We start from the raw sequence: 24,549 nt of genomic DNA on the forward strand, positions 1-24,549 counted from the left end.
AATACTAGAGAAAACATCTCATATTTTAATGACATAAGGAGAATTAAATATACTATGGGGTCACTCACTTTGCTGCTTCTGTCAGCCAAGCTCACTGCACACACCAGGGGCTCCTTACATCCTTACTCCAGCCACCCTCCCATTTCCTTCTATTTTTGGAGGCTCCCTGCAACTCCCTCTCTGCCCCCCGACGCCAGTGTCTGCCATTTCTATTCTTTTTTCTCTTTTTCAGGGTGTCAACATTTGTGAACTCCATGGGAGGATGGTCAGATCTAAGATGAGGGGTTCTGTTAAAGATTCGCTGTAATTTTAAAACTGATTGGATGCCATGTTCAAAAGTTAGTGTTACAGCTATATAGAGAAATGCCATCAAGCTGAGTTTTTGGCCTCACAAGTTAAGCCAAAAGACTATGTAACTTTTTTGTGAGGGAAGGGAAATAATTTTTAAAGCCAAATTCTGCTCTTAGTTACTCCTGCAAAACTCTACTGGTGTCAGTGGAGTTACTTTGAATCAATATCAGGAGTCAGAAAGCAGGGTTTGGCCCTTAGATTTCTCTAAAAAATTATAAGGGATTTATAAAGTCAGATTCTATCTTCATACACAATATGAAAACTTCCCAAATCCAAGAGTTGCAGCTTTTTTGAGTTTTGCTTTGGAGGGAAGAATTTGACCTCTTGACTTCATCATTTGATATAATTGCTTGGGAATTAGGCTAGATGACCTTTGCGGTCCCGTCTAACCCTATGATTTTATGATTGCTATAAGACATTTGGAAAGAAGAAGGGCATTACAGCTATTTTACATAAAAAGGTTTGAAGGAACAGCCATGTGGGAGAGTAAACATTGATCTCTTTTCCAAAAAAAGATATTTCACTGAAGTTGGACTATTGCAAACATCTACGGGTATTTCTGCAATCATTCCTTGTATGCAGGCTCCCAACCTTTAACTCCCATTACCAAAACAAAACAAAAAAAGTCTTGATAAGTTTTGATTCAGCCCTGGAGCTCAAGAGAATACTCAGAGGAAAAATACAGACAATTATATTTCTGTACTCACAATGTGGGCTTTTGAGAATGAGAAAAAGATGTACTTTTGAATTTATCAAAGAAATTCTGCCTTCTATTTGCATAAACCATTACAATAGTATGCTCACTAAACTATTCCACAAGGGTCATTTTTCATTATGATAATGAACCATGGATAATTATGGGTTACAGGCTTTCTAAAAAATACCTAGATTTAATACCCCATGCTTTGCTGAATGTGACAGTGGGATGCTGTTCAATTTATTTTACCTAATTAACACTCCCTGCCATCATATTTACACTTGCAAAACAGTCAATGAATGGAACATACAAGATGAAAAACTGATGGCAACAAGAAAAAAGCTAGATTCCCAAAAAAACAGGGGTCTCTGTCAGTCATGAACACAAAGCACTGCATAACACCCCGACTTCCACACCCACCTAGTACATCTCTAAGTAACATTAACCAATATAGTGTGTGTCTGTGAAACATGAAATCTCAATTGTATTGTGTAAACCTTCCTCTCTCTCCCCTGCCTGGTATCATATTTACCCTTATATTTTAAGGGTTCTTGAGGGAGAGAATAATGCTTTATTCTATTTGTAAAGGTCTATGCCCACCTTTGGCGCTATGTACAAATGTTTAATAATACCGTAAGTTTAAAGCAGAAAATCTCAAAACCTTAGAAGCAACAGGGGATTGGTCCACAGGGAATATACTCAGGAAGGTTATCTGAATTTTGTTTTCACTTTTAGAGTAGCATATGAATAAGTGAAAGCTCTTCCCAAACTAAACAGAATTATTATAATAAGCATAAGCAACAAAATATAGTATAACTGACACAAATCAATCTTATTGGCACTATAAAAATACTGATCCAACATGCATCATGCCTACCAACCTTAAACACAGACTCCTGTTCAAAACATACCTACAACTCATTTCTGTTGAGATCAATGTTCTTTAATTTGATATAACATGAGAATATCACTTATATTTTTTACTTCTGAATCAAAAATAAAAATTCAGTGCAGTCCAGTAATTATGACTGGAGTGAAAAAGAGGTGGTAACTAATAAATCATGTGTTACCCAAAGGTACAAGGTCATCTTAAATCACTTACCAATATTTTAACTTCACTTTAGTCAAGTCATAGACTTCAATCACCTGAAAGCCAGAAAATAAATAGGAAAAATTATTGCAGTTTCACAAGAGTTTGAAATAGGATATTTAGAGCAGACTACTGACCAAAGTTATTGCTGCAAGTTCACCTTTTCTAATGGATGTCTGTTTGGGTTTAACTGCATCAAGACAGATTAGAGAGACATGGTGGGTGAGGTAAAACCTTTTTTGGACCAACTTCTTTTGGTGAAAGAGACAAGGTTTCGAACTACACAGAGTTCTTCTTCAGTTCCTGAAGCTGGTCCAATAAAAGATATTACCTCATCCATCTTGTCTCTCTTATATCCTGGGACTAAGAAGGCAATAACAACACTGCAAACAAATCAAGAGACACATTAGTGAGCCTCAATTTTCAGAATTTATCACAGTTCTAAAACCAAGCATTTAAAAAAAAAAACAAAAAAAACTAAGGCCCCAATGCTGTAACTGACTCTACAAGGGTGGACCCTTGCATTTACATGGAACCCGCTGACTTCAGTGGGTGTCTGTCTGAATGGATCGTTTTGCCAGATTGGGGGCTAAAACAGAAACTACAGAGCAACTTCTCTTAAGCAGCATCTAAAGAGAGTGACAATAAATGGTAATAAACAAATGGAGGTGCGTGTTCTAATGGAAGTGCAACAGATGTGCCTTCAGTATATTTGAAGAGTCTTCGGGTTGGACTCTTCAGACTGCCTAAAAATGATGGTCCTTTGTAGAGTTTTCACTGTATTCATTTTCTCACCACTTTTCTGAGTGAAAAAGTGAATTTGTGGCAGATGAAGTTTTAATTTTCAATGTAAACACACAAGATGCCTATCCAAAGGCTCTAGGTGATGTAACAGACACATAAAGAGGCAATCCACAAAAAAAGGTAAGAGTAGATCAGAGACATATCCCTTTTAATATTTTTGTATTATGTAAATATATTGTTTTTGTTTAATTTACAGAAGATCTGCTCAGAATCTCCACTATCAGGGCCTGATCCTGCACACATTAGTGCAGACTCTTGCATCTGGGTGGATTCCTGTTGATCTTGATGAGTCTCCTCGAGGAGGAGGAGTCTGCACTAGTGGCTCCTGATGCTAGACTGGGCCTAAAGCAGATTTTCAGTGAATAAAAGGGATTAAACTTGGTTCCCTCCTTCCCTGCAAGTTTTTTCCCAAATTTGGATACCTTTCTTCCTGTGCTAACAGTGCAGGGAGAAAGAGAGAGGATGGTGCTTAACAGCTCTAGAGAAAACAGCAAGCCTTGTGCTACCCTGGATAATCTTTAAGGTAGCTTTAAAAGAAGCACTCTCTCTGTGGCTGGAGGAAATGCTGCTGTGGACACAGGGTAATGCAGGATAAAGGGGAATCCCCAGGGAATCTCCCATCATAAGGAGTACTGAGAATTTTGGAGACACTTTTAAAAACTAATATGCTGCATATTAACTGCACACAGAGTTTTAAATTCATCTGAATACCACCAACCAAGAAGGAAGTCTTTTTTAGTAATCTGTTTGGTGAACATCCGTATATAAAATATTATAATGTACATTTAAAACCACACACAACCCACTGTTTTTATATTTAATGGTATACTGTTGATTGATAAGAAAATGAAAGTTTCTCCAAGCAAAATGACAAGTATATAGGAAAAAGCCCATATGCTTTAGACAAGTAAGAAGCGGAGTAAGAAACCAATTATTATTTTGGCAACGTCAATTTAAAAATAAACCCCTCCATGAACAAATGTTTCTTTCCTATCCATTAAAGCAAGTTTCTTTATAAATATAGATTCTAGTTCTGCTTCTTAAATTCCTGGCTATTTTGTATAATTAGAATTTAGTGCAACTCTTCTAGATTTCCTCCTACCGTCTAATATATGCCTCACTAAGAACGAAGATCATTTAAATGGGGGGGTCCTATATTTGTTTTTCAAATTCTATTTTCTCAAATCCCCAACACACTCTTATTTTGCACATGGACATCTCTGGAAGTGAGGAAAAAACACATCTAACCTACCCCCAAGAATGGAGAAAAGTTAGAAGTGTCTTATGAGTGCTGGAATCAAAGGCTGCTGCTGCTGCCTGGCTAAAACAATTCAAGATCCAGGAATATAATAAAGGATGAATCAAAGAACACAGATAGAGAACAGTCAGCCAAATGAGCAGTGTATTGCGTAAATGTGCTCCAGGTCAGCAAGAGGCAATGACAACAGAGAAAAAGAGTGCCAGTTCATCATAAGTAAGCTTGGCAGAATTAAAATTTTTATTTTTTTATGATTTCAAGGGATTATACTGATGTTTATTTTTAATAACTTTTTTGATTTTTATAAATTTAAATGTTCAAAGTTGGTCAAAATTATGGGTTTTACGCTTATTTTTAACTGGTTTGAGTTTTCACAAATTATGGAAGGAGCAGACAATTATTTAATGACAGACACTGAGAATCACAAGTTTAAAGCATAACCCTTAAAACACAAATTGTCACCATCACATGTCAAAATATACTAAATAAAGTATTCTTAAAATCAAATTCCAATAAGTTCTCAACAGTATTTTTCTGACTTTGCCTATCTGTAAATTTCAGCTATCACTGATGGAAATATTTTTAGTGTGTATAGTGAAATCGACATTTACTGATACAAATCTGATTCTTCCAAGCCTAATCAAACCATTATCCCATTTTTCAAACTCAAAATTTATTCATGTCTAGCACACACTTATTAACTGCAGGTAAGAGGAATGAACAGGTTCTATTTTGAAACATTTATACATAATCATGCAGTTTGGCAATTCCCAGTGAATTTGCATAAACTCTCAGTCATTGCAGACAAATCCACTGAAGAAACACCGCAACAAGCCGTAAGGCCAAGGTAGGACTTCTAAAAAAAACTAGTTTAGCTACTAATGACAAATGAATTGGGGCATTTATTCCACTGTCCATAGAAGCAAATGTGTAATCAGCAGCATTCAAACCCAATTATTGCTCAATCTCTGCATAATCAAAAAGGTTTTGGCTTAAACAATTTACCATAATCTAATATTAAAATAATTTTAGAGCATTTACAGATTGTAAATTTAATATTTTACAGGGCTTGTAGAATTTGCCAGGCACCAGGAAACGAAAAGCATAGGGGAAGCCTAGCTTCTTCCCTAGCTGATTGGGAGAGGAGGATGATAGAGGGGGAAGGTGCTTGGACTCATTCAAGAAAAATATCCCTAAAACTTGGTCCACTTCATTTCAGCCTCTGGCTAATACATGTAATAGATTTAAAGACTCCCTGCATCCTTCTGGTTGCTCGAAGGTACAGAGAGGTCTCTTCTCACCCACAAAAAGCCCTTCATGGGCACTGCCACTATTCCGTCAGCCTTCTGACTCTGCCATTCTACCTTCCACAAGCCCTTACTTATTGTAATCTTTTCCATTACCAGCTCTAATAGCTATATACTATTCAACTAACAGCAGAGTGAAGTGACATGATTTTTGTCAGTTTCACTGCTGAACTTTGGGTTCTGAATCCCAGAGAAACTAAAATGAATCATACCATCTTTGCAGCAGGCTTTAATAATCTCCACCTAAAACAAATTCTTCTTATGACAAGTCTGATTATTCCACTAAGAAGAGACCTGAAATATATGTGTGCACACAGAATGTGTCTCAAAACAGCTCTATAAATATCAGTTAAATTTCACAAAATGCTTATATCCCTTTTTACAATTGTACAATTTGTATAATTTAGAACAGAACTGTTGACCATCTAAGATTAGAGACAGCAACCAAAATGCATTTTTGCTGGACCACTAAAGCAGATCAGTTTGTTTAACCCTGCTTTTTTTTAAAAAAAAAAAAAGGGCTATAGGAGTATAATTTAAACACATAAGAGTGAGGAAGAAGGGAAGCTCCTGGATATTTCTCAGTGCTATTGGTATCCAAATGACATTGATCCCACCCTCTCAAAATTGCACTGAGAGATTTGGAGGGTGGGGTGAGGGGAACTGTTTTATTCACTAAAAAAATAATGAGATTCAGAGGTTCAGATAAATGGCAGGAAACAAGACTAATACTTAAAATGATTATTTCAGTTTTACCAAGCTCAGTTTCTTAAAGAAATTATGCTGAAAAGAGTTTCTACAGCAAGCAACAGCCCAAATTGGGAAAAATGCAGCTCCTCTGACAGAAAAACAGCTTTAAAATATCGTGTTAAAAATCCCAACTTCACTTCCACTGTTTGAATATCAATTAGACCTCTTTTCTTTCTTTTTTTTTTTTTTTAAAAAAGACAGCAAGAGCCCATTAATACAGGAAGGATTTCATAAACAGAAGCCTCCACAATTCAATTATAAACTGTAATCTGGCCCCTTCTGGTAGAGGAAAAATATGTGACCACATCTCATTTCAGTTTCATTGAATCTTAATGGAAAATTAGTCTGCAAAATGCATGTATTAACTTATTTTTTTAATATTTTAGGTATACATCTAACGATTATAAAATATATGAATTCATAATGATATTGAACTACAAATAAATCTTAACTTTAGTTAAAAATTACAATCCAAATTAATTGCAATTCACAAGTATTGAGTCCATGAGAACATCTTACATTTCAGTTGATTAATGCCCTCCCCTTATCCCTCTGTAGTGGCTTTAAAGTGTTTTTTGTGCTCAAGAGTCGTTTAAATTGAAAGCTTGGAGAGTGCAGTCATCTATAGACAGAACAGGTACATGCCATGAGTAGCAAAAGTAAGGTTCCACATATCACCCTTAGTCATGGTTTGGAGGGGTGAGATGAAGCACTCTCTCCTGGAAGAACCACTGTCAGGGTGAGAGCGTAGTTCACTAATCACGTTCACACAGTACTTCTCTTTTGTACTGATGATGCCAAGTAGCATGTCAATTTGTGCCAAATGGGTACAGGTTTTCTGTTATATCAAACCTTGTCCAGTAGAAACAGGACATGGTGGGTGTCACAAAGTTTTTTCATACAAACCACTGAATGGCGAACACTGACCATTGGTCAGAATTTGGGCCAGAATTTGAACTGACGACTCAGCAGTGACAGACTCAATACCCCAATAGCAATACACAAGTAATCCAGTTACTAGAAACAACTAAGGTGTTTTAACTGAAAAAGCCTTTTTATTTTGTCCTAACCTAATCAAATCTTTACAGAGTGCCACACCTGTACTTGTCCATTTGCTTGGCTGAACCATGTCATCTCAATAGCAGCATTTTCTCTATTTCACCTAAATTCTGTGAAAAGGCTAGTTGTAACCAGTCTGTGTTCTAGTAAATGTGATGAAAATGCAAAGCATTTCCGGGACATGCAGTTCACTGAGCACAGTGTCTCTTACAGGGTACTGCAGGGAGCACTGTTGGGCTGATGATCTCAGTCTTTGGTACAAATTCCAATCCAGTGTAAGATTAACTCCATGGAGGAGTACCTGTTTATTTGAATTGACCTTCTCAGAGGCCACATGAGTACAGGTGCACTAACGGCTACATGAATATACCATTAATTGAGTTCAGCTGAAAGAAGAACTGGGGCGGAGGAGGGAGGGAAGGAGGAGAAGGATTTATATGGATAAAATGGAAACAAAGAATAAAAGGGCAAATGGAAAAACATCCAGTGCCACCCCACATCCACGCAGAATGCAATAACCCATGACCTGATCTCAACCATTTTTAACATATGACCCAATTTGAGACAAGGTGGAAAAGAGTGGTTACACTTGGATCATTGTATTCCATGGCACCCTCAAAAATTCCCAATAATATATTTCAAAATATTAAGATATTCGGGATTTACAAACAGTTTGACCACTGAAATACAGCAACAGTCTTTTACTGCAAGAGTGTGTTAAACCTGGCATATAACCACTATGTAAAAATAGGAGTATTTGTTAACTTAACTGTAAGAAAAGGTTAAAACCTATCCTAGTTATTATTATTTTTTTTTTTTTACCTTAAGTCTCTGATTGAAAGCATCAAACAGCAGTTTGATTCCGTCCTGAGTCAGGTTAAGGATGAGGTCATGGCTAAGTGGAGACTGTAAAACAAAAACAGAAATTGGCTTAATGAAGAATCCTTTAGATGAAAAGCTGAGTGTTGTCACCTATATAAAAAGCAAAGAAAAATATTCTTCCCAAATGGTTGGTTAAATTGGCACAGTAAGCAATTTATTTGTTCTATGGTATACGATAAAACCAAAGCACATTTGGCCAACCCCCTTCAGTTCCTATTTAATGAAACAGAAGTATCCTTGATAAGATTCACACCTTGCATGAATTCACAACCACATAGGAATATAGCTTGCTTGCTGCTTTTACTGATGGGAAAAGGTCAATTGAAACTGACATTTCTGTTTTAGAGTGAAAAACTGGAACACATCATGTAGGTGTTTGTTGCACTCAGCACCCATTTTATGAAGAGAAAACCGAAGATTCTGTTTTCAGCAATGATTATATATTATACTTAAGAAGGTGGTACGCACTTCAAATATCAAAGAATATCATAATCAGTCTGGATAAGGTACTAAATGGAATATTTCAGACCCTTATGCTGCAAATTTAGGTTTCCTTAGTTACTGTGAGTCATAATAACTAAGGGTCTAAACAAAGTCCACTGATATGAACAAACATTTGACTAGGTTCAATGAGTTTTGGATCAGGCAATAAGGTCATCTCTATTTTCAGTGGCATATTGTGGTAGCAGCTGTCTACTGCCAATGTAGTCCTTGCATACTCAAGAAATTGTCTAGTACAGCCAGCTTGACCACGTACTGCTCCACACCCCCCCCACACACACACACACACACCATGAAACCCACCTTTTCAACTTCTCCCTGCAGGGGGAGAAGGTTGGTAGGTAGGCACAGGCAGGCAACAACAGTACAATTCACAACCTAGGTAGTGCCCAGCACCACAAGTCTTGCTGTGAATCCTGCCTATCTGGAGAAGCTCAGATGGGGGGACAGTACTATGAGAAGTTGACCTGAAATGAACAGACTATCCTGGCAGCAGAAGGTAGAGATATATCCCCAGCATATCTATAATTTTTATTCAAGTAAGCCAACTGTACAGGCCTCTAGGTGAAAGAAATTAGTACTATCTTTGTAAAATATTACAAAGGTTTTCTACACATCAAAATTTCATAGTTTTAAAGCCAGATTTCTCATGAACAATCAAAGAAAAACCACTGAACAACCACTGAAAAACTGAGATGCATAGGTTTTCAGGAATACAATACTTTCATTGCTGTCCCTGATTGATATCTTTTAACTAACCTTAAAACTGTCATTGGTCCACAACTGAACAAAGCTAATCTTGGACCTTAGAACAGTGTGATTTTAAATCCCTTCTCCTATCTAATCCAGGCTCTAACATTTGGGGGTCAGGGGTGGGAAGAAAAGAAAATAGTTCTGTGGAAAATCCATTTTTGAAATAAAAAGTCAAGGATGCAAAATAAATGCAGTTTATTTCAGGTTTATTTTGTAGTTAGACTGAATGTGGTTTGAAATATTATATGTACTGTATATTTTCCCTATGATCTGTTTTAACTGCTACTATAACAATATACAAAAGTACTCTCTCAGGAAATGCTACATAGGATTTGTTTTCTTTTATGGAGGGTACATTTTGGGGACTTTGCTCAATTTCAGTGACCCTTTAATTATGAGACGGGGAAACAGAAAATACTTTATCCTGAGAGGGAGAGAGACAGACTCAGAAATGCCAACAGAAACTCCTCTCTAGCAAGTATTCTTATTGTCCATATCATCTCATCCACCCATATAGAAAAACAGTTAAATTCTACCCAAGCAATAAGGTAGCTGGCAGAAAGTAAACAAGCAAATCTGCAATGCTGTCTAGAATTAGGAGGTAATTTAGCATGTCAGACATCCCAGGGAAAGGTTCTAATACTGGCACCGATGGTCCTTTCTGAGGCCTTAGAAAATTAATTCAAAGAGATTACACACAGTTAAGAACATCCATTGTGTTATGATGAAGACATACTAAATAACTTTTCTGAATATATGTGATGGGCTCTGCCTTTCACTGATTTTCCAGGAAAAAATCCATATCCAGGAGATTATGCAAATTGAGTTAGAACATTCTAGCAGGATGTTTATAAACTTAATTCAGGACTAGTATGAAAATTGAAAGCATTACTAAGGAGGAAAAACAAAGATCTGAGGCTATGTCTACACTACAATTTATGTCCGTGTAACTTATGTTGCTCAGGGGTATGAATAAACTACTCTCCGAGCAATACAAGTTACACCAAAGCTTTTGATACAGTCTCACAGTATTCTTATCAGCAAGTTAAAGAAGTATGGATTGGATGAATGGATTATAAAATGGATAAAAAACTGGCTGGAGCATAGGGTTCAACAAGTAGTGATCAATGGCTCCATGTCTAGCTGGCAGCCGGTCACAAGTGGAGTGCCCCAGGGGTCGGTCCTGGGGCCGGTTTTGTTCAACATCTTCATTAATGATCTGGAGGAAGGGGTAGATTGCACCCTCAGCAAGTTTGCAGATGACACTAAGCTAGGGGGAGTGGAAGATACCCTAGAAGGTAGGCATAGGATACAGAAGGACCTAAACAAACTGGAGGATTGGGTCAAAAGAAATCTGATGAGGTTCAACATGGACAAGTGTAGAGTCCTGCACTTAGGACGGAAGAATCCCATGCACAGTTACAGTCTGGGGACTGACAAGCTAAGCAACAGTTCTGTAGAAAAGGACCTGGGGGTAACAGTGGATAAGAAGCTGGATATGAGTCAGCAGTGTGCCCTGGTTGCCAAGAAGGCTAATAGCATATTGGGCTGCATTAATAGGAGCATTGCCAGCAGATCACGGGAAGTGATTATTCCCTTCTATTCGGCATTGGTGAGGCCGCATTTGGAGTATTGTGTCCAGTTTTGGGCCCCCCACTACAAAAAGGATGTGGACAAGTTGGAGAGAGTACAGTGGAGGGCAACAAAAATGATTAGGGGGCTGGAGCACAAGACTTATGAGGAGAGGCTGAGGGAACTAGACTTGTTTAGTCTGCAGAAGGGAAGAATGACGGGGGATTTGATAGCAGCCTTCAACTACCTGAAAGGGGGTTCCAGGGAGGATGGAGCTAGGCTGTTCTCAACGGTGGCAGATGACAGAATAAGGAGCAACGGTCTCAAGTTGCAGTGGGGGAGGTCTCCATTGGACATTGGGAAAAAGTTTTTCACTAGGAGGATGGTTAAGCACTGAAATGGGTTACCTAGGGAGGTGGTGGAATCTCTATCTTTGGAGGTTTTTAAACTGCGGCTTGACAAAGCCCTAGCTGGGATTATTTAGCTGAGGTTAGTCCTGCTTTGAGCAGGGGGTTGGACTAGATGACCTCCTGAGTTCCCTTCCAAGTCTATGATTCTAAGTGCTGGTGTGGACAGCACTATATTTCTCCTGCCAACACAGCTACTGCCTCTTGCAGAGGTGGTTTTATTACGCCAACAGGAGAGCTCTCCCCCGTCAGCATAGAGCGTCTTCACCAGATGCGCTGTACCGGCGCCGCTGCATGTGTAGACAAGCCCTGAGAGAAGGCCTGATAATTACTACAGCCCATCTTCCCTTCTGGCAAATTTTATGGCCAGGAGAAAGAAACTTGGGAGACAAGTTAAGTTTATGTGACTTGGTACTCAAAGTGAAACTTCAAGTATGACAGAAAATCCCAGGGGGTGGTTGGGATTAACCGTTCCTAAAACGGAGGGGATTACTACACAATACCATTCCACATAAATCTATGGTAAATGGAAGGTATTACTATATTCTGATGGTATAAGATGGAGACAGAGACTTTTAAAGGCACAAATGGGAGTTAGATTCCCAACGCCCATTGACAGTTTAGAATAAATATCTATAGATCAAAATTCACCAGCAATAAAGTCCCAGAATTAAGCTTTGTCCTCAATTTGCAGTTACAGAGATAATTTCATAAAACTTTCCTGCTGCATTTCAGGCTTCCCATGTGTGTTAAGAACAGACCTTTAACAGACCTTGAACAGAGTTGGCTGAATTTGAGAAATCTTTTTATGCAAGTTTTTAAAGAAATAAACACAGACCCTCGGTGTTTCAGGATAACAGTGTAGATATTCAAATATTTTAAGCTATTATGTTTTATTGTTTAAATATATGTTTTAAAAAACATCTTGGGGAAGATGTATTAATTGAAATATTTCAATTTAAGTATCTGAACAGAACTCTTTTTGACCAGACAATGTAAGAGACATTTCATTAAGGACCTGACCCGCCAAGTGACTGCACCAGCAGATCCCTGCACCCATGAAGCCCCACTGAAATCAATGAGGATCCACTCTGGGACAAAGTTGAGCCCACATGCAGTCAGTTGTAGGGTTGGTGCTTAATTTATATCAGTGCTTAACAAACATGTTTAGCACCAGTTCCAACGCTCAAAATATCTTTATCTTTGGTACAGTACCTATCAAACATTTTCCCTCAGGAAACATGATACTATAAAGACATTTCTATATTTCTGATCATTTGAGGAGTGAAGATGAACAAAGGTTTTTGAGGAAAGATGCCTAGTCAGTCTCAACATAATCTTTCTAAAAGCATAAAGCTTTTAAACCAACAATATGTTATGTTTTCCAGCACTGAAAATAATAATCCATCTATTACTCCACATCAGAGAAACAAGGATTACATTATTCTTTTAAATGAACCCAGAAGATATTCAACAGTACACTGTACTGACAGGATGAGAAAATGTGGGACACAAACTAATGGTTACTAACCATTGTCATACAGATGGCCTTGTGTATTATTTGTAATGGGCTACATTTCCAATAAGCAAAGTAAATATGTAGTCATTATGAAGTCATAAATCTATATAACCTGGAAAGAAACTCATTTAATTAATGGGATATGTATCTGGCAGTTAACCAAAGAGTCAGGATTCTCCCTTGATTACTTTTGTATTTGCATGTTAGAGGATCTCTTGCTTAGTATTTAGATTGTTGATACAAATTCAAACTGTAACAGATTTAGTTAAGGACAATGTGAAAAAGTCTTCTAACCTACTGCTTCCTAAAAACAACAGGACAAATCACAAGCTTATTGTAGCTAAGAACAGCCAATTCATATATATTTTCAGGGTATTCATTATCCTCTTCCTCCCCCCAAAAATAGAGACGCTCAAAAATGTATTTTATTGAACCTAGTTATTAGATTTTTGCCTCTAGCACACTAGAGGGCAATGCAAGAGGGATACCAAAAGCATAGGAACTAATGTAACACTGGATAATGTTTAAATCATGCAAAAGCATGATTAAAACATCTAGGTGGTTTAAATTACTGCATCTGCTTTTGCAAGCAGAACTGCATATACACAGAAGAGCAGGAGCATTATTTCCAATGGGCTCATCATCATTGCATCAGACATGTATGGAGAAAGTGAGAAGCATCTCACCATTACAAAATATTACAACTGACTGTGACAATGCAAAAAGACTGAAAGAAGATCACTGCCCAGCTATTTAAAGAGCAGAGCTGCAGAAGTCCTTTCCTAAATTATAAAAACCAAACCCAGTTTCAAAACAGAAGTTACTTGTTTAAATCCTTTTATATCAAGAGTCAGACCTATTCAGTATAGTAACCTTAGCAATGAACTCCCCTTTCTCAACACCACATTATTTTCCAAAGCTCCCAATCCTACTAAAACATGTCAACATAAAAAAGTAGTATTACTCAAAGAAAGAATGATTGGCACCTGAAAATTCCAAGTTATAGCAATATTATGCCATAATAATGAATCCTAGGAGCTGACAAAATGTTTTGATTACCCTCCTCAAAGAGTTATTAAAAAAACCACACATTTAACCAGCCACTTTTAAAAGCCACACACTTCAGAATGAGGAACATTAGACAACAGCCACAACAAGTGGCTGAACTATACACAGTGTGTTGCATTACACAACATCAACAAAACTAAGCAATAAGGTATGAAGGTATCAGAAAATTATAAGATTAACAACCTGACCTCATCATTCTCTACTCACCTGCTCACTGTAGAGAACCTGGACGTTTTTGATAATACGACAGTGTTTCTGAAGAATTGCTACAGCTTGAGCCAATGGCATTCCTGTAAATAAACACAGATCATATTTCTCTAATTTGTCCACAGAGACAATAAAAGATTTTTTGGCCAACGGGTTAAAGGTGTGGTAAAATTGGCTCATCACCTAAAGGAAGAAAACAACATAGGGATTTGCAAACAATAACAAAAGCCTATTTCACTTGTGACCTCAACACTAGCCTGTGTTTTTGGAACCGAAAGGTCTGTGCTTATCCACCAAGAAATAAAGCTCTTTAACCAAAAAAAGATACACAGACCCATTATCTCCAACAGAAGCAAAATAAAAAGCCAAAGTTTATGCAGAAAGAGTCCATGTTTTTCTTTCATGTATACAGCCGTTTTCTATTTGAATAACCTTTATTGGTGAATTTAATTCCCCAACAACATGACTAAGGGCCTGATCCAAAGCCTACTGAGGTCAATGGGCGTTTTTCCATTGATGTAATAGTCTGTTCAGACCCTTAAAACGTACATTTAACCAAATTCGGTAACATATTCAGTAACTGTGAAATGTAAAACAAAGCACTGAGTTAACCAAAATAAATAATTTTTAAAAATCACCTGTTCCAGGAGGGATTAATAAGAGCTCTGCTTAAAGTTTATGAGCCAAATTCATCCCTGGTGTAAACCCAGAGATGTCAACAGAGATGAATTTATTAAAAATCATATGCCTTCTTCACTATGCACACACCATTATTTCTGAAATAAAGGGGTTTTTTTTGGTTTGTTTTTTTGGGCAGAGTCAAGTCAATGTAAGTATGTGGTTTAGTGCTAAGAGCCTGCTGCAATTCAGTTTCTAACAAAGCTAATTATAGCCTTTAAACTACTAGATAATCTCGTTTGATGTTACATAGCTGATTCTACATAGAAAATAGTGTAATGTCAGCTCCCCTTCCACAATGTGATCAAAACCTTTGTTGTATCTTTTAATGAAATGTGATCACATGTAAACATGTTGTACATATATTCCTGGTTCCAACATCTCAATTCGGCAGCTAAAAAAGCTTATAAACCCATAGAGAAATATAACTGATTGCTACAAGTCAATTTAGCTTTTATAGTTCTGATTAGTTATTTATTTTAGCTCCTTACCTCTTTCTAAATTATTTTTTTCTTTCTAATTTTTAAATTTTAAATAAAGCAAAATGTCCCTATTCAGGAAAACATACCATGATATGTGTTATTTTAGTTACATTATACCTTATACTCTAAACATAAACTTTGAATTGACAGATATAAACTATACCTAAGATTTAAGTAACGCACTATTCTCTGTGCAGAATCAACTATGTAACATCAATCCCTAAAACAAGAGATTAGACCTTGTCTACATTAAATAAAAGTTGTATTTAATTTGTTGCCAATACAATTCCACAACAACAATAGTGAAAGCTGTAGCATAAATGTGATGCAAGCATTTTTACCACCATATTGTCAAACCCTATGTTTCAGACCTCTCCCAGCACTGCTTCTTTCACTGGTGGAGAGTTATGGGTGCAAGATTTTCCAGAACAGGCAAATTTCTAGATGATTGATCTAACATAAATACCTAATACACATTTTGCAGCTAAGTTTTCCCTGGAATACATACCTGTGAGAAGAACAAATTTCTTCATAAACGACAGATTATACTCTCAGGAGAAGGAGAAAGAAATAGTTGCTCTCTCAAATTATTTTGAATAAAAGTAGACTAGCTGACCCACAGTGGCAGTGATTTCAGCTGCTGTGTGGGATATCTAGATTCAACTCCAAATCTCTTGCTCCTTCCCATGATCATTAAAGGCTGGTTATGCTAAAGTGGTTATATAATCAGTCCTTGAAAGTAAAAAAAAAAAAAAAAAGCTTTTCCGAGACTTAATGCACAAAAAAATATTATTAAGTTATATATAATGGAAAGAAAAGAAAGAGTGGAAAGTGGAAAGAAGGTTTAAATCCTCCTTAAGAGCAAACAGGAGCAAGAGACATAAAGAATAGCAGGGTGAGGAAGTGATATATTGTTTTGTACATTTCAAAGTTAATACCATATCAAAATGAAGATGCATCCTGTTATTTTAGGTAATAGCCACAGTCTTCTCTTATAAATAGGCTTGAGAGAATGATTTTTATTTTTTTCCCCAATTTCGATAGATAACATAGATGCTTATTTCTACTTTTTTTATTTTTAATCGATTTAAATTTTATCATAGATTTAAACTTTCACAGTTGCAGGTGTGGGGAGAGGGGGTCAAACTATAATTATTAAATGACAGAAGATGTCGAGATTTAAGAAATTAACACTTTAACCATTAGGGCACAAATTGTCAACATCAGGACAACATATACAAAGTAAATTACAAACTAAAGTTCTCTAGCAGTATTTTTCTTACTTTGCCCATCTGTAAATTTCAATTATCAAAATATTTTTGTCAGTTTGTGTACACTGAAATCTATGTTTACCAACATTTACTGATGGAAGAATTAGATTTCTAAGCCTACTGATAAACACTTGGGGTTTTGAGATTATTTTGAGACAGCAGCTATTACCTATTATATAGTATCTTCAACATATAAATTTAAATGATGTATGACCATGAGAATCCCAGATCAAAGATGCTATACAAGTATCATGTGCTTTCCAAGCATTAAGTAAACCTCACAACACAAATATTAAATTAAGTTACTTTGCGATAACTATGTACTTTAAAAAAAAAAAAAAATGTCACCCTAGAGCCAAATACCTCAACACTGAGGATCTGTAGAGGCAAGTAAGTGAGGTAGAAACATTATTTCCATTTTAAAAAGAGTAAACTGAGGCCTGTGTACTCACAGCCTTGAAGAGTCCACTTGCCCATGAAAAGTGCCCCAGCTTCTATAGAAGCTAAGCTTTCAGTTAAGAAGCTGAACTTCTAGCCCTGGTGTTTGCAAAGAAAACCTTCCAAATGTGGCATGAATGCAAATGGATGCCGTTCTGCATACAAACAAATAACTTATGTGCCTCTGCTACACAAAGTTTTCCCAAGCTATAAGAGAAGTGAAAACTTATATAGAAATGGACTAATTCTTTCCATAAGCACTAGGTCAATTTTACTCTAGTGGAGCATGGCAAAGCTACAAGCAGCAGCAGGTACACCTGGAATAGTTTGCAGGAGGACCTAACCACTGGTGGAAACAGACAGAGCCCTCCCTTCTTTTGCAGCAGACAGAAAGCCAAAGGAGGGGCAGAGTAACTAAGTACCCCCACCATCAAAACTCCTGCAACAGCCAGTAGACTCTGTGGTGAAAGAGAAGGAGAGTAAACAGAGAATGTTCTTTCTCCAGTCTGTTATATGCCAGGGTTTGGGAGGTAGAGGTGGTTTCCAATTTATTAGACAGTACCAGTCATATACCAGTATGAAAGATGGAGCAAGCAAGCCAAGGCCAGTGTCCTGGCCATCCTGTGTATCCTAGAATCCTCTTCTATTCCCGCACCTGGGACAGCAAAGCTCACTTCTCATGATGCATGGATAATAGCCAGAGGGGGCCCACTTAGTGTCTGGCAAAATTTCTAAGCTCCACTTCTGGTGGGGGGGGAGGGTGGAGGGGGGGAAGCAAAGATGACAACAAGAGGAAACAGACACGGAGGTGAATGCAGGAAAAGATGCACCATAACTGATAGAAAATACATGAGTGAAACGAGGAAGGGAAAGGAAGTATAACATAAGCAAGAGAAATGTAAGTGAACTTTTTTAAGTATATCAAATAGAAAATTGATGACAACATAGCACCATTATATGCAGTACACAAAAAGTTCTCAGTTGTTTTCCTCCTCTAAATTTGCAGAGGATGTGGCATTGGAGATGCAGTGGCATGGGTAATTTTAAATGACTAGCAGATTCAGTTCTCTGGTAAATTTTTCATGCCCTAGTCACACAGCATTCAACAAGAGCCAGGAACAGAGAATCCAAAGTCTTGTGTACACCAGGGGAATTTTGTAGACATCTCACACTAATCATCTACACTAGTGGTTTAACACTCGGAGCCCAAGTCATCAGCATTTCAAGAACCGCATGATCTAATTTTGCTCAGAACAGATGTAGTCAAGATGGTGCTCAAAATATCAGGAGCACCAGCAAATCATTTACACTAGGGATCCTATCATTGCTACAACTGGTGGAACTGCAACCATTTTTTAGCAACGGTGGGAAATTTTGACAAGATATCCCTAAAGTAGATAAAGCTTAAGTGTCTTGACTCCACATTAGTCCCCTACCCTAATCTACCTGGCCATACTTATCATATATTTCACACTCATGATGCAGAGCTGTGTTTACATTAGGAACTATAGCTATGAATTTCTTGTTGCCTGTGTGTGTACATGTAATCTCAACTTTAGGATGGCATTGGCAGGTTTGTTTGCATTTTTAGTGGAGGAGGTTGAAAGGCATTTTATTTCCTTGTGCTTGTTTGTTTTTATAAAGGAAAGAAAAACAATGAGTGCCCTCACACAGCGAAATAAACCTGTGCAGTGTGTATATCTACTCTGAAGTAGCTTTTATTGAATTTCAAAAAGATCAGTTAAGGTATACAGGGCTGAACCAGCAGTGAGCTAGACATACCAACATGTTGTTAGTATAGTGAGAGCATTGATATCTCAAAAGATGAGCTCCAACAGTAGGAGTCTTAATCAGAGTACTTAGCACATAATTAAGCTGAAGAGAACAGCCATGCATTTACTTTGGGCAAGATTCAAATCAGTGCACACTGAAATAAATGCATGACAAGTTTATTTCTGTGTTCTCAGGTATACAATACATGTGACCAACCTGTACTACGTGTCTAAACACAAATACTCCTCCATTTATTTCAGTGATTATTTGGAGATACAAATATTGGGTTAATCAAATTAGTTGTACAATTAAAATAGTAAACAGTGAAACACTGCACAAGATGCTAGTATTCATTTATATCCTATTTCCCAACCAACATCTTCAGATGAAGGAATTCGTGTCTTGTAAACTGAAAGCTAAGTATATGACAAGTGTTTTAGATTGTCAAGGCTCACATCCTGCAAAGAATTACACACTTTCTTAACTTTATGCAATGTAGGTCTATTCACAACTCATAAAATTAAACATATGCATAAATCTTTGCAGGATCAGGGCCAAAATCAATTAGCTTTTTATTTAGCAGAGCAAAAACCAACTATATTTGACCATTTTTTCTTCTCCTCAACCCGTGCACTCCTGACTTCAAATGGTCAAGCACATTTTTATGAAACTTTATAAAAAAAGAACTTCATTTTTTGGACTGAGAATAAGCATGAAAAATGTCAGCTTTCAAGAGTAATTCAGAAAGGTAGCGTACTGAGAGGCAAGTGGGGCTTTGAATGGAAGCACCACTTCATCCTTAACTGCATTGCTGCTACCATAATCATAATACTGTATATCCATTTAAGAGCTGCTTACCAAAAAGACAATTACCTAATATAGACACAAAACCAAAACCTTTTCCACTATCAGTTAATGTTTGAAACAATAGCTTCTACATTATACATTGTTTAAACCTGCTCTAAGCAGGTTTAGAATGGTGCTGAAAATGCTGGCTCCCACCTGCAGCCCTGTTTATACCCACCCTTAATACCTCCCAGTGTTGCAGAACCAGCATAGCAAGGTTGGGAAATTACAGGCAAAGCGGCATGCACACGCGCGTGCATGCACACACAGTAGAGTAACTTCATTACTGCTTTATTATTAGGACAATCTGTAGTAATGTTGAATGCTGATAGTTTATTACTAAAATACAGGTTTGAAGAGTCAATCATTTGTAGGACCCATGACATAAAACCTATTGCTACAGTTAAGTAGCTAGAATTAGTTCTAAACACCAACTGAATTTGGATAGGTTGTAAGAGTTCTCCTTCATACACTGTGGGGGGATGGGGAGAGCATCTGCCAAAGAAATGTAGTTTAAGGAAGACTGTATAGAACCAGTGGAAGAAGAATGGCTTAGTATGTCATGTGACCTTGGACAAGTCATTTAAACTCTGTTTTCTCATTGGTAAAATGTATATGCCACAATTTAATTACCCCACTGAGGATGCTGTGAAGCTTAAACAGAATTTGTAAAGTGCTTAGAGATCCTTTTACAAAAAACACTCTATAAATGCAAAGTATTAGTAAGTTTTTGAGCAGGCTGATGTCACTTGATTGAGGTTACTCAAACTATGATCAGTACATCCAGGTCATCTCCCGTGGGTGTTACTCAAAATGACTGGTCTAAAATATCAACAAGAGGCTTTGAAGGAAGTGTGAATACAAGGAAATGCAGAAACACAGATAAATAAAACATGAGTCAGTCTAAGAGCATCCTTAAAAACAAACATGAAGTATTCTGACATATATACATGAATACTCTCAGCATTATATAAAAGTTAGCATTAATTTGCCTTTTTTAAATGACTGCCAAAAACAAAAAAAGGTTTTGAGAAATCCCATCTTTAATCATTCAGAATAATCATAGAATTGCAGGACTGAAAGAGACCTCACAAGTTCATTTAGTCCAGTCCTCTATATTTATGGCAGGACCAAGCAATTATGCTACAGAAGCATTAGGGAAACCTCCGACCATCATTACTCCTGATTAACACAGCATGGAAAAATGTGATGTCAAGGCAAGCGCTAAGCACAGGACTTACCCAAGGTGAATTCCCATTGTTCATTCCCAAGAGATCGCTCGGGAACCACTTCCAGATCTAGCATTGGATCAGCCAGAGTATCAGCGCAATACTCACACAGCGGATCACAACGTTAATGCCGCTCGACCTGTGCTGGAGCATGACAAAAACACCTAATTTACAATCCTCATCTGCCTCTCAGGGAACAACCCAAAACAATATGCAGCTATCCTCCTCCCTCCACCAAACTCTGATGGTGAAATCACTCCTCATGGCTGGCTGTGTGTCTTATTTGTGATCTTATTCCATTCCCTCCCTTATCTGTTGTCACCAGACCCCATGAAAGTCTGGCTAAGCCAAGGCCTGGTCTACACCTAAAACTTAGGTTGACTTAGCTACATTGCTTAGGCTGCAAAAAATATTTTGTGCCCTAAGAGAACCTAGTTAGGTCAACCTAACCTCTCATATAAATGCAGGCAGGCTGAGGGAATTATTCTGTCTACCTAACTATTGCCTCTCAGGACAAGTCTACACTACAAATTAAGTCAACCTAAGTTATGCTGACGTACAGCCACCACAGTAATTGAATCGCTTTTGCGCATCGATACTATGCTCATGTTAGAGGTGCGCGTGCTCACCAGGAGCACTTGCACCAATTTAACTGTTAGCGTGGGACAGTTTATGAAAGGCAACAGTCGATGTAAGCAATGCAGCATCTACATTTATACTGCAGCAACCTAACTATATCAACTTAAGTGCTACGCCTCTCGCAGAGGTGGAGTTATTAAGTCAGTGTAGTGGAAGAGTTACAATGGTGGGAGCTACATTTCGGTGTAGATGCTTACAGAGTTAGGTGCTTACCTAGCTCTGTAGTGTACACCAGGCCTCAGAAGGGTGGATTACCTATATCAGCTGAAAAACCCCTTCCATTGACAGGAAGCATCTACTCCACAGCTACTCAGAGACACTGCGGCAGTGCTGTAGCTATACCGCTGTAGAATAGACATACCCTTAGACTGAAACCTTTGGGGGAAGAGGGTTGTTTGGACAATATTTTTATTTCACTAGAGTGCCTTACATACCTACAGCACTATATTTAATGAACAGATGTTACAATGATGCTCATAAGAAATGTACAGATAAGAGCTACTGAGAGAGAAAGGGGGGAAAGCGGGGCTGGGCTGTCTCATTCTCTCTGTTTTTGCTGTAAGGACGAGAGGAAATCCAAGCTGGGTGCTGAATCGTAGCCGAAACACAAGGCCCGCCCCCCACCCCAGAATGCCAGACCCCAGTTTTAGGCTATGCTGCTGATCCTTCTGCATGTCCCTTCCCTGGAGTCTTTCCTGGTATCCCACTCTCCCAATGGGCCCTTGCCAATGGAGAACACCCCCCATTCTTCCTGGGCACCCCCGAAAGGAGGGCCAGGAACCAGCCCCTTCTGCACAGCGGAGCTAAGACTGTCCTTCGCTACACGCCGGTACAGTGCCCAGCCGGTCTTCGCAGCTACCAACACAGACGTGTCAGACAGACAGACAGGCAGGCAGCCTTTCCACAGCCCCCCACGGCCCCCAGCGCCCGCTGCAGACACCCCCGAGGGACCCTCACACCGAGGCCAAGGCACCTCAGGACCTGTGCCCCCCACCCCAGAGCGGGCCCAAGGTCCCCCCCCCTCGCCCGCAACCCCGGCTCGCCCCGGCGGGGAGCAGCTCCCGACCGCCGCGCTAGCTCGCTCGCTCACCCCGCTCCAGGAAAGGGGGACCGGCCCCCCCCTCCCAGTTGTGCACGGGGGGGGGCGCCCCCGCCGGGGCATTAACCTGCCTCCCCCCGCTACGAAGGGCCGCGACTCACCTCACTTGCGGCTGCTGAAAAAGTCCTTCGCAACGGCCGTCGTCAGGCGAGACCGCCCCGGAGGGAGGCGGGGCCAGGGCGAGGGGGGACTTGAGGACTGCTGCGAGCGGGGCGGGGCCGTATGTGTGCGCGTGCGGGAGACTCAGAAGCTGTGGGTTCGAGTACCGATTCTGCCACAGACTCCCTGTGCAGCCTTGGCCAACTCACTTAGCCTAGGCACCCACTGGTCCACAGCCAGGGGAACCCATAGGGAAGGGGCAGGCAAGGCCGGGCTAAGAGGAGGGAAGTGGGGCAGAAGAGGCAGGAATAAGGGGAAACAAGGTGATGTTGGTGTGGGGGTAATTGAGAAAGGGGCCTGACCCCTCCAATGCCAGTAGGTGGGAGGAGGAATCATGTCCCCTCCTAGGGGATGGTTGGATGGAGGAAGGGGCAATGGGAGCATGGTAAGGGAGTGGGAAAGCACCTCATTTTAGCATTGTCAGCCCAGGGCTCTGCCCCCCCAAATTCCTGAAATTTGTTTAAAAAAATCAGGAGATTTATCAATGTATTTGTTTCCCTTCTGGTTTCTGGGCCTTCGGGGTGCCCTTGGATCACATTTTCAAGCTTTCCTGTGCAGCCAGTGGGGCTAGAAACATACGTTGTTTTTAAATGAAAGCTGAGAGGCTCCGACTTGCAGCTGCTGGACCTTTAAGAAAAACAAAAAATATCATGAGACTTAGGATTTTGGCACCACTGTCATTTTTCCAAACTGAGCAGATTGCTGAATCTGCCCTTTATTTTAACAACAGAGGGGGACGGAGGCAGTGGGCCCCAGCAAGCAATGATTCAGCTTCAGGGAAGCAGAAGACTTAATAATTAGAGTTGCTTGTGGGATCATATTTAGCCATGCCTGTTCTAATGTTACTGCCCCTTAAGGTATACTGCATCTAGGAGCAAGTCTCCTAGCCTGGGGCCACAGACTTGCAGATTGATCTGACCGTCACAAGCTCCTTGTCAAACAGCAAAATCTAGAAGGACCAAATAAACAAGGTTTCATTCTGTTTTTTCAGAGTCAGTGGATGGTGAAAACAAAATTCTACAGCCTGGTCCACTTCTTTCTCTGCACTATAGAATGGGTTTATAAAATTCAAATGGACTTCATACACACATAGATTTAAATAGAGAATAGAAACATGTAGTGAAGGGACTAATTCTGCAGTAACAGGGAGATGGATTAATTAACCTAATACTATAGGTCTTTTCTATCTCTTAATTTGCATGATTTTGTGACATAATAAACTGTTCCGCAAAGTAACATACATCTCACCATTCCAAATCATTTTTATACAGCTTCTCAGGAGAAAATACCCTGGATGTTGTGCTTGCTGATCTCACATTGACCAGAATTTCAGATGCCCTGAGGCTGGACCTTTAAAATGTTCTTTGACGTGCATATAGAGTAGCAGTAAACACATGCTTTTGGAGAAAGGTTTTTATTTTAATCCTTCCCGCAGTATTTGAAGTGAGAGAGTTGAGCTCTAGATTTTTTCTTACCAGATGCTAAGTAGCATCAGTTTTGAATTTAAAAAACTAACTAGTTCACTTGAAAATAACTGTAGCTATTGTATGAATTAAATCTCTGGGCTGCTCTGAGAATTTTAGTCTAGAATCAAAACTTGCTAAAAAGTGTTAAAAGCAGCTGACATTTTAACTGTGATCCTCCAACTACCAGTGATCCATGGAACTTTTGCTGGTTGTCTACATTGCTGGAAGGTCATGTGATACTGGC

At 38.9% G+C, this 24,549-nt stretch overlaps 1 protein-coding gene across 5 annotated transcripts in view; it reads right to left on the reverse strand.

Moving 5' to 3' along the window:
* Positions 1 to 22,830, reverse strand: part of PHAF1 (phagosome assembly factor 1) — a 51,373-nt gene extending 28,543 nt beyond the window's left edge. For 3 of the 5 annotated variants that reach the window (XR_010920517.1, XM_067551953.1, XM_067551930.1), the window contains exons 1-5: positions 22,672 to 22,758; positions 20,955 to 21,086; positions 14,226 to 14,308; positions 8,139 to 8,222; positions 2,151 to 2,194 (exon numbers count right to left, since the gene is read on the reverse strand). Coding sequence is in view for 4 of the 5 variants with exons in the window: in XM_067551953.1 (XP_067408054.1) it covers positions 2,151 to 2,194; positions 8,139 to 8,222; positions 14,226 to 14,308; positions 20,955 to 21,018 (275 nt within the window). In the remaining variant the exon portion in view is untranslated. Of the gene's footprint in view, positions 1 to 2,150; positions 2,195 to 8,138; positions 8,223 to 14,225; positions 14,309 to 20,954; positions 21,087 to 21,794; positions 21,926 to 22,671; positions 22,759 to 22,781 lie in introns of those variants that run through there. The other 2 variants (XM_067551938.1, XM_067551941.1) reach the window with 2 other exon arrangements.
* Positions 22,831 to 24,549: the final 1,719 nt, after the last annotated feature.

Source organism: Emydura macquarii, unplaced genomic scaffold, assembly GCF_026122565.2.
Source record: "Emydura macquarii macquarii isolate MOO-44397 ecotype Brisbane River unplaced genomic scaffold, CSIRO-AGI_Emac_v2 contig_295, whole genome shotgun sequence".
Taxonomy (NCBI): domain Eukaryota; kingdom Metazoa; phylum Chordata; order Testudines; family Chelidae; genus Emydura; species Emydura macquarii.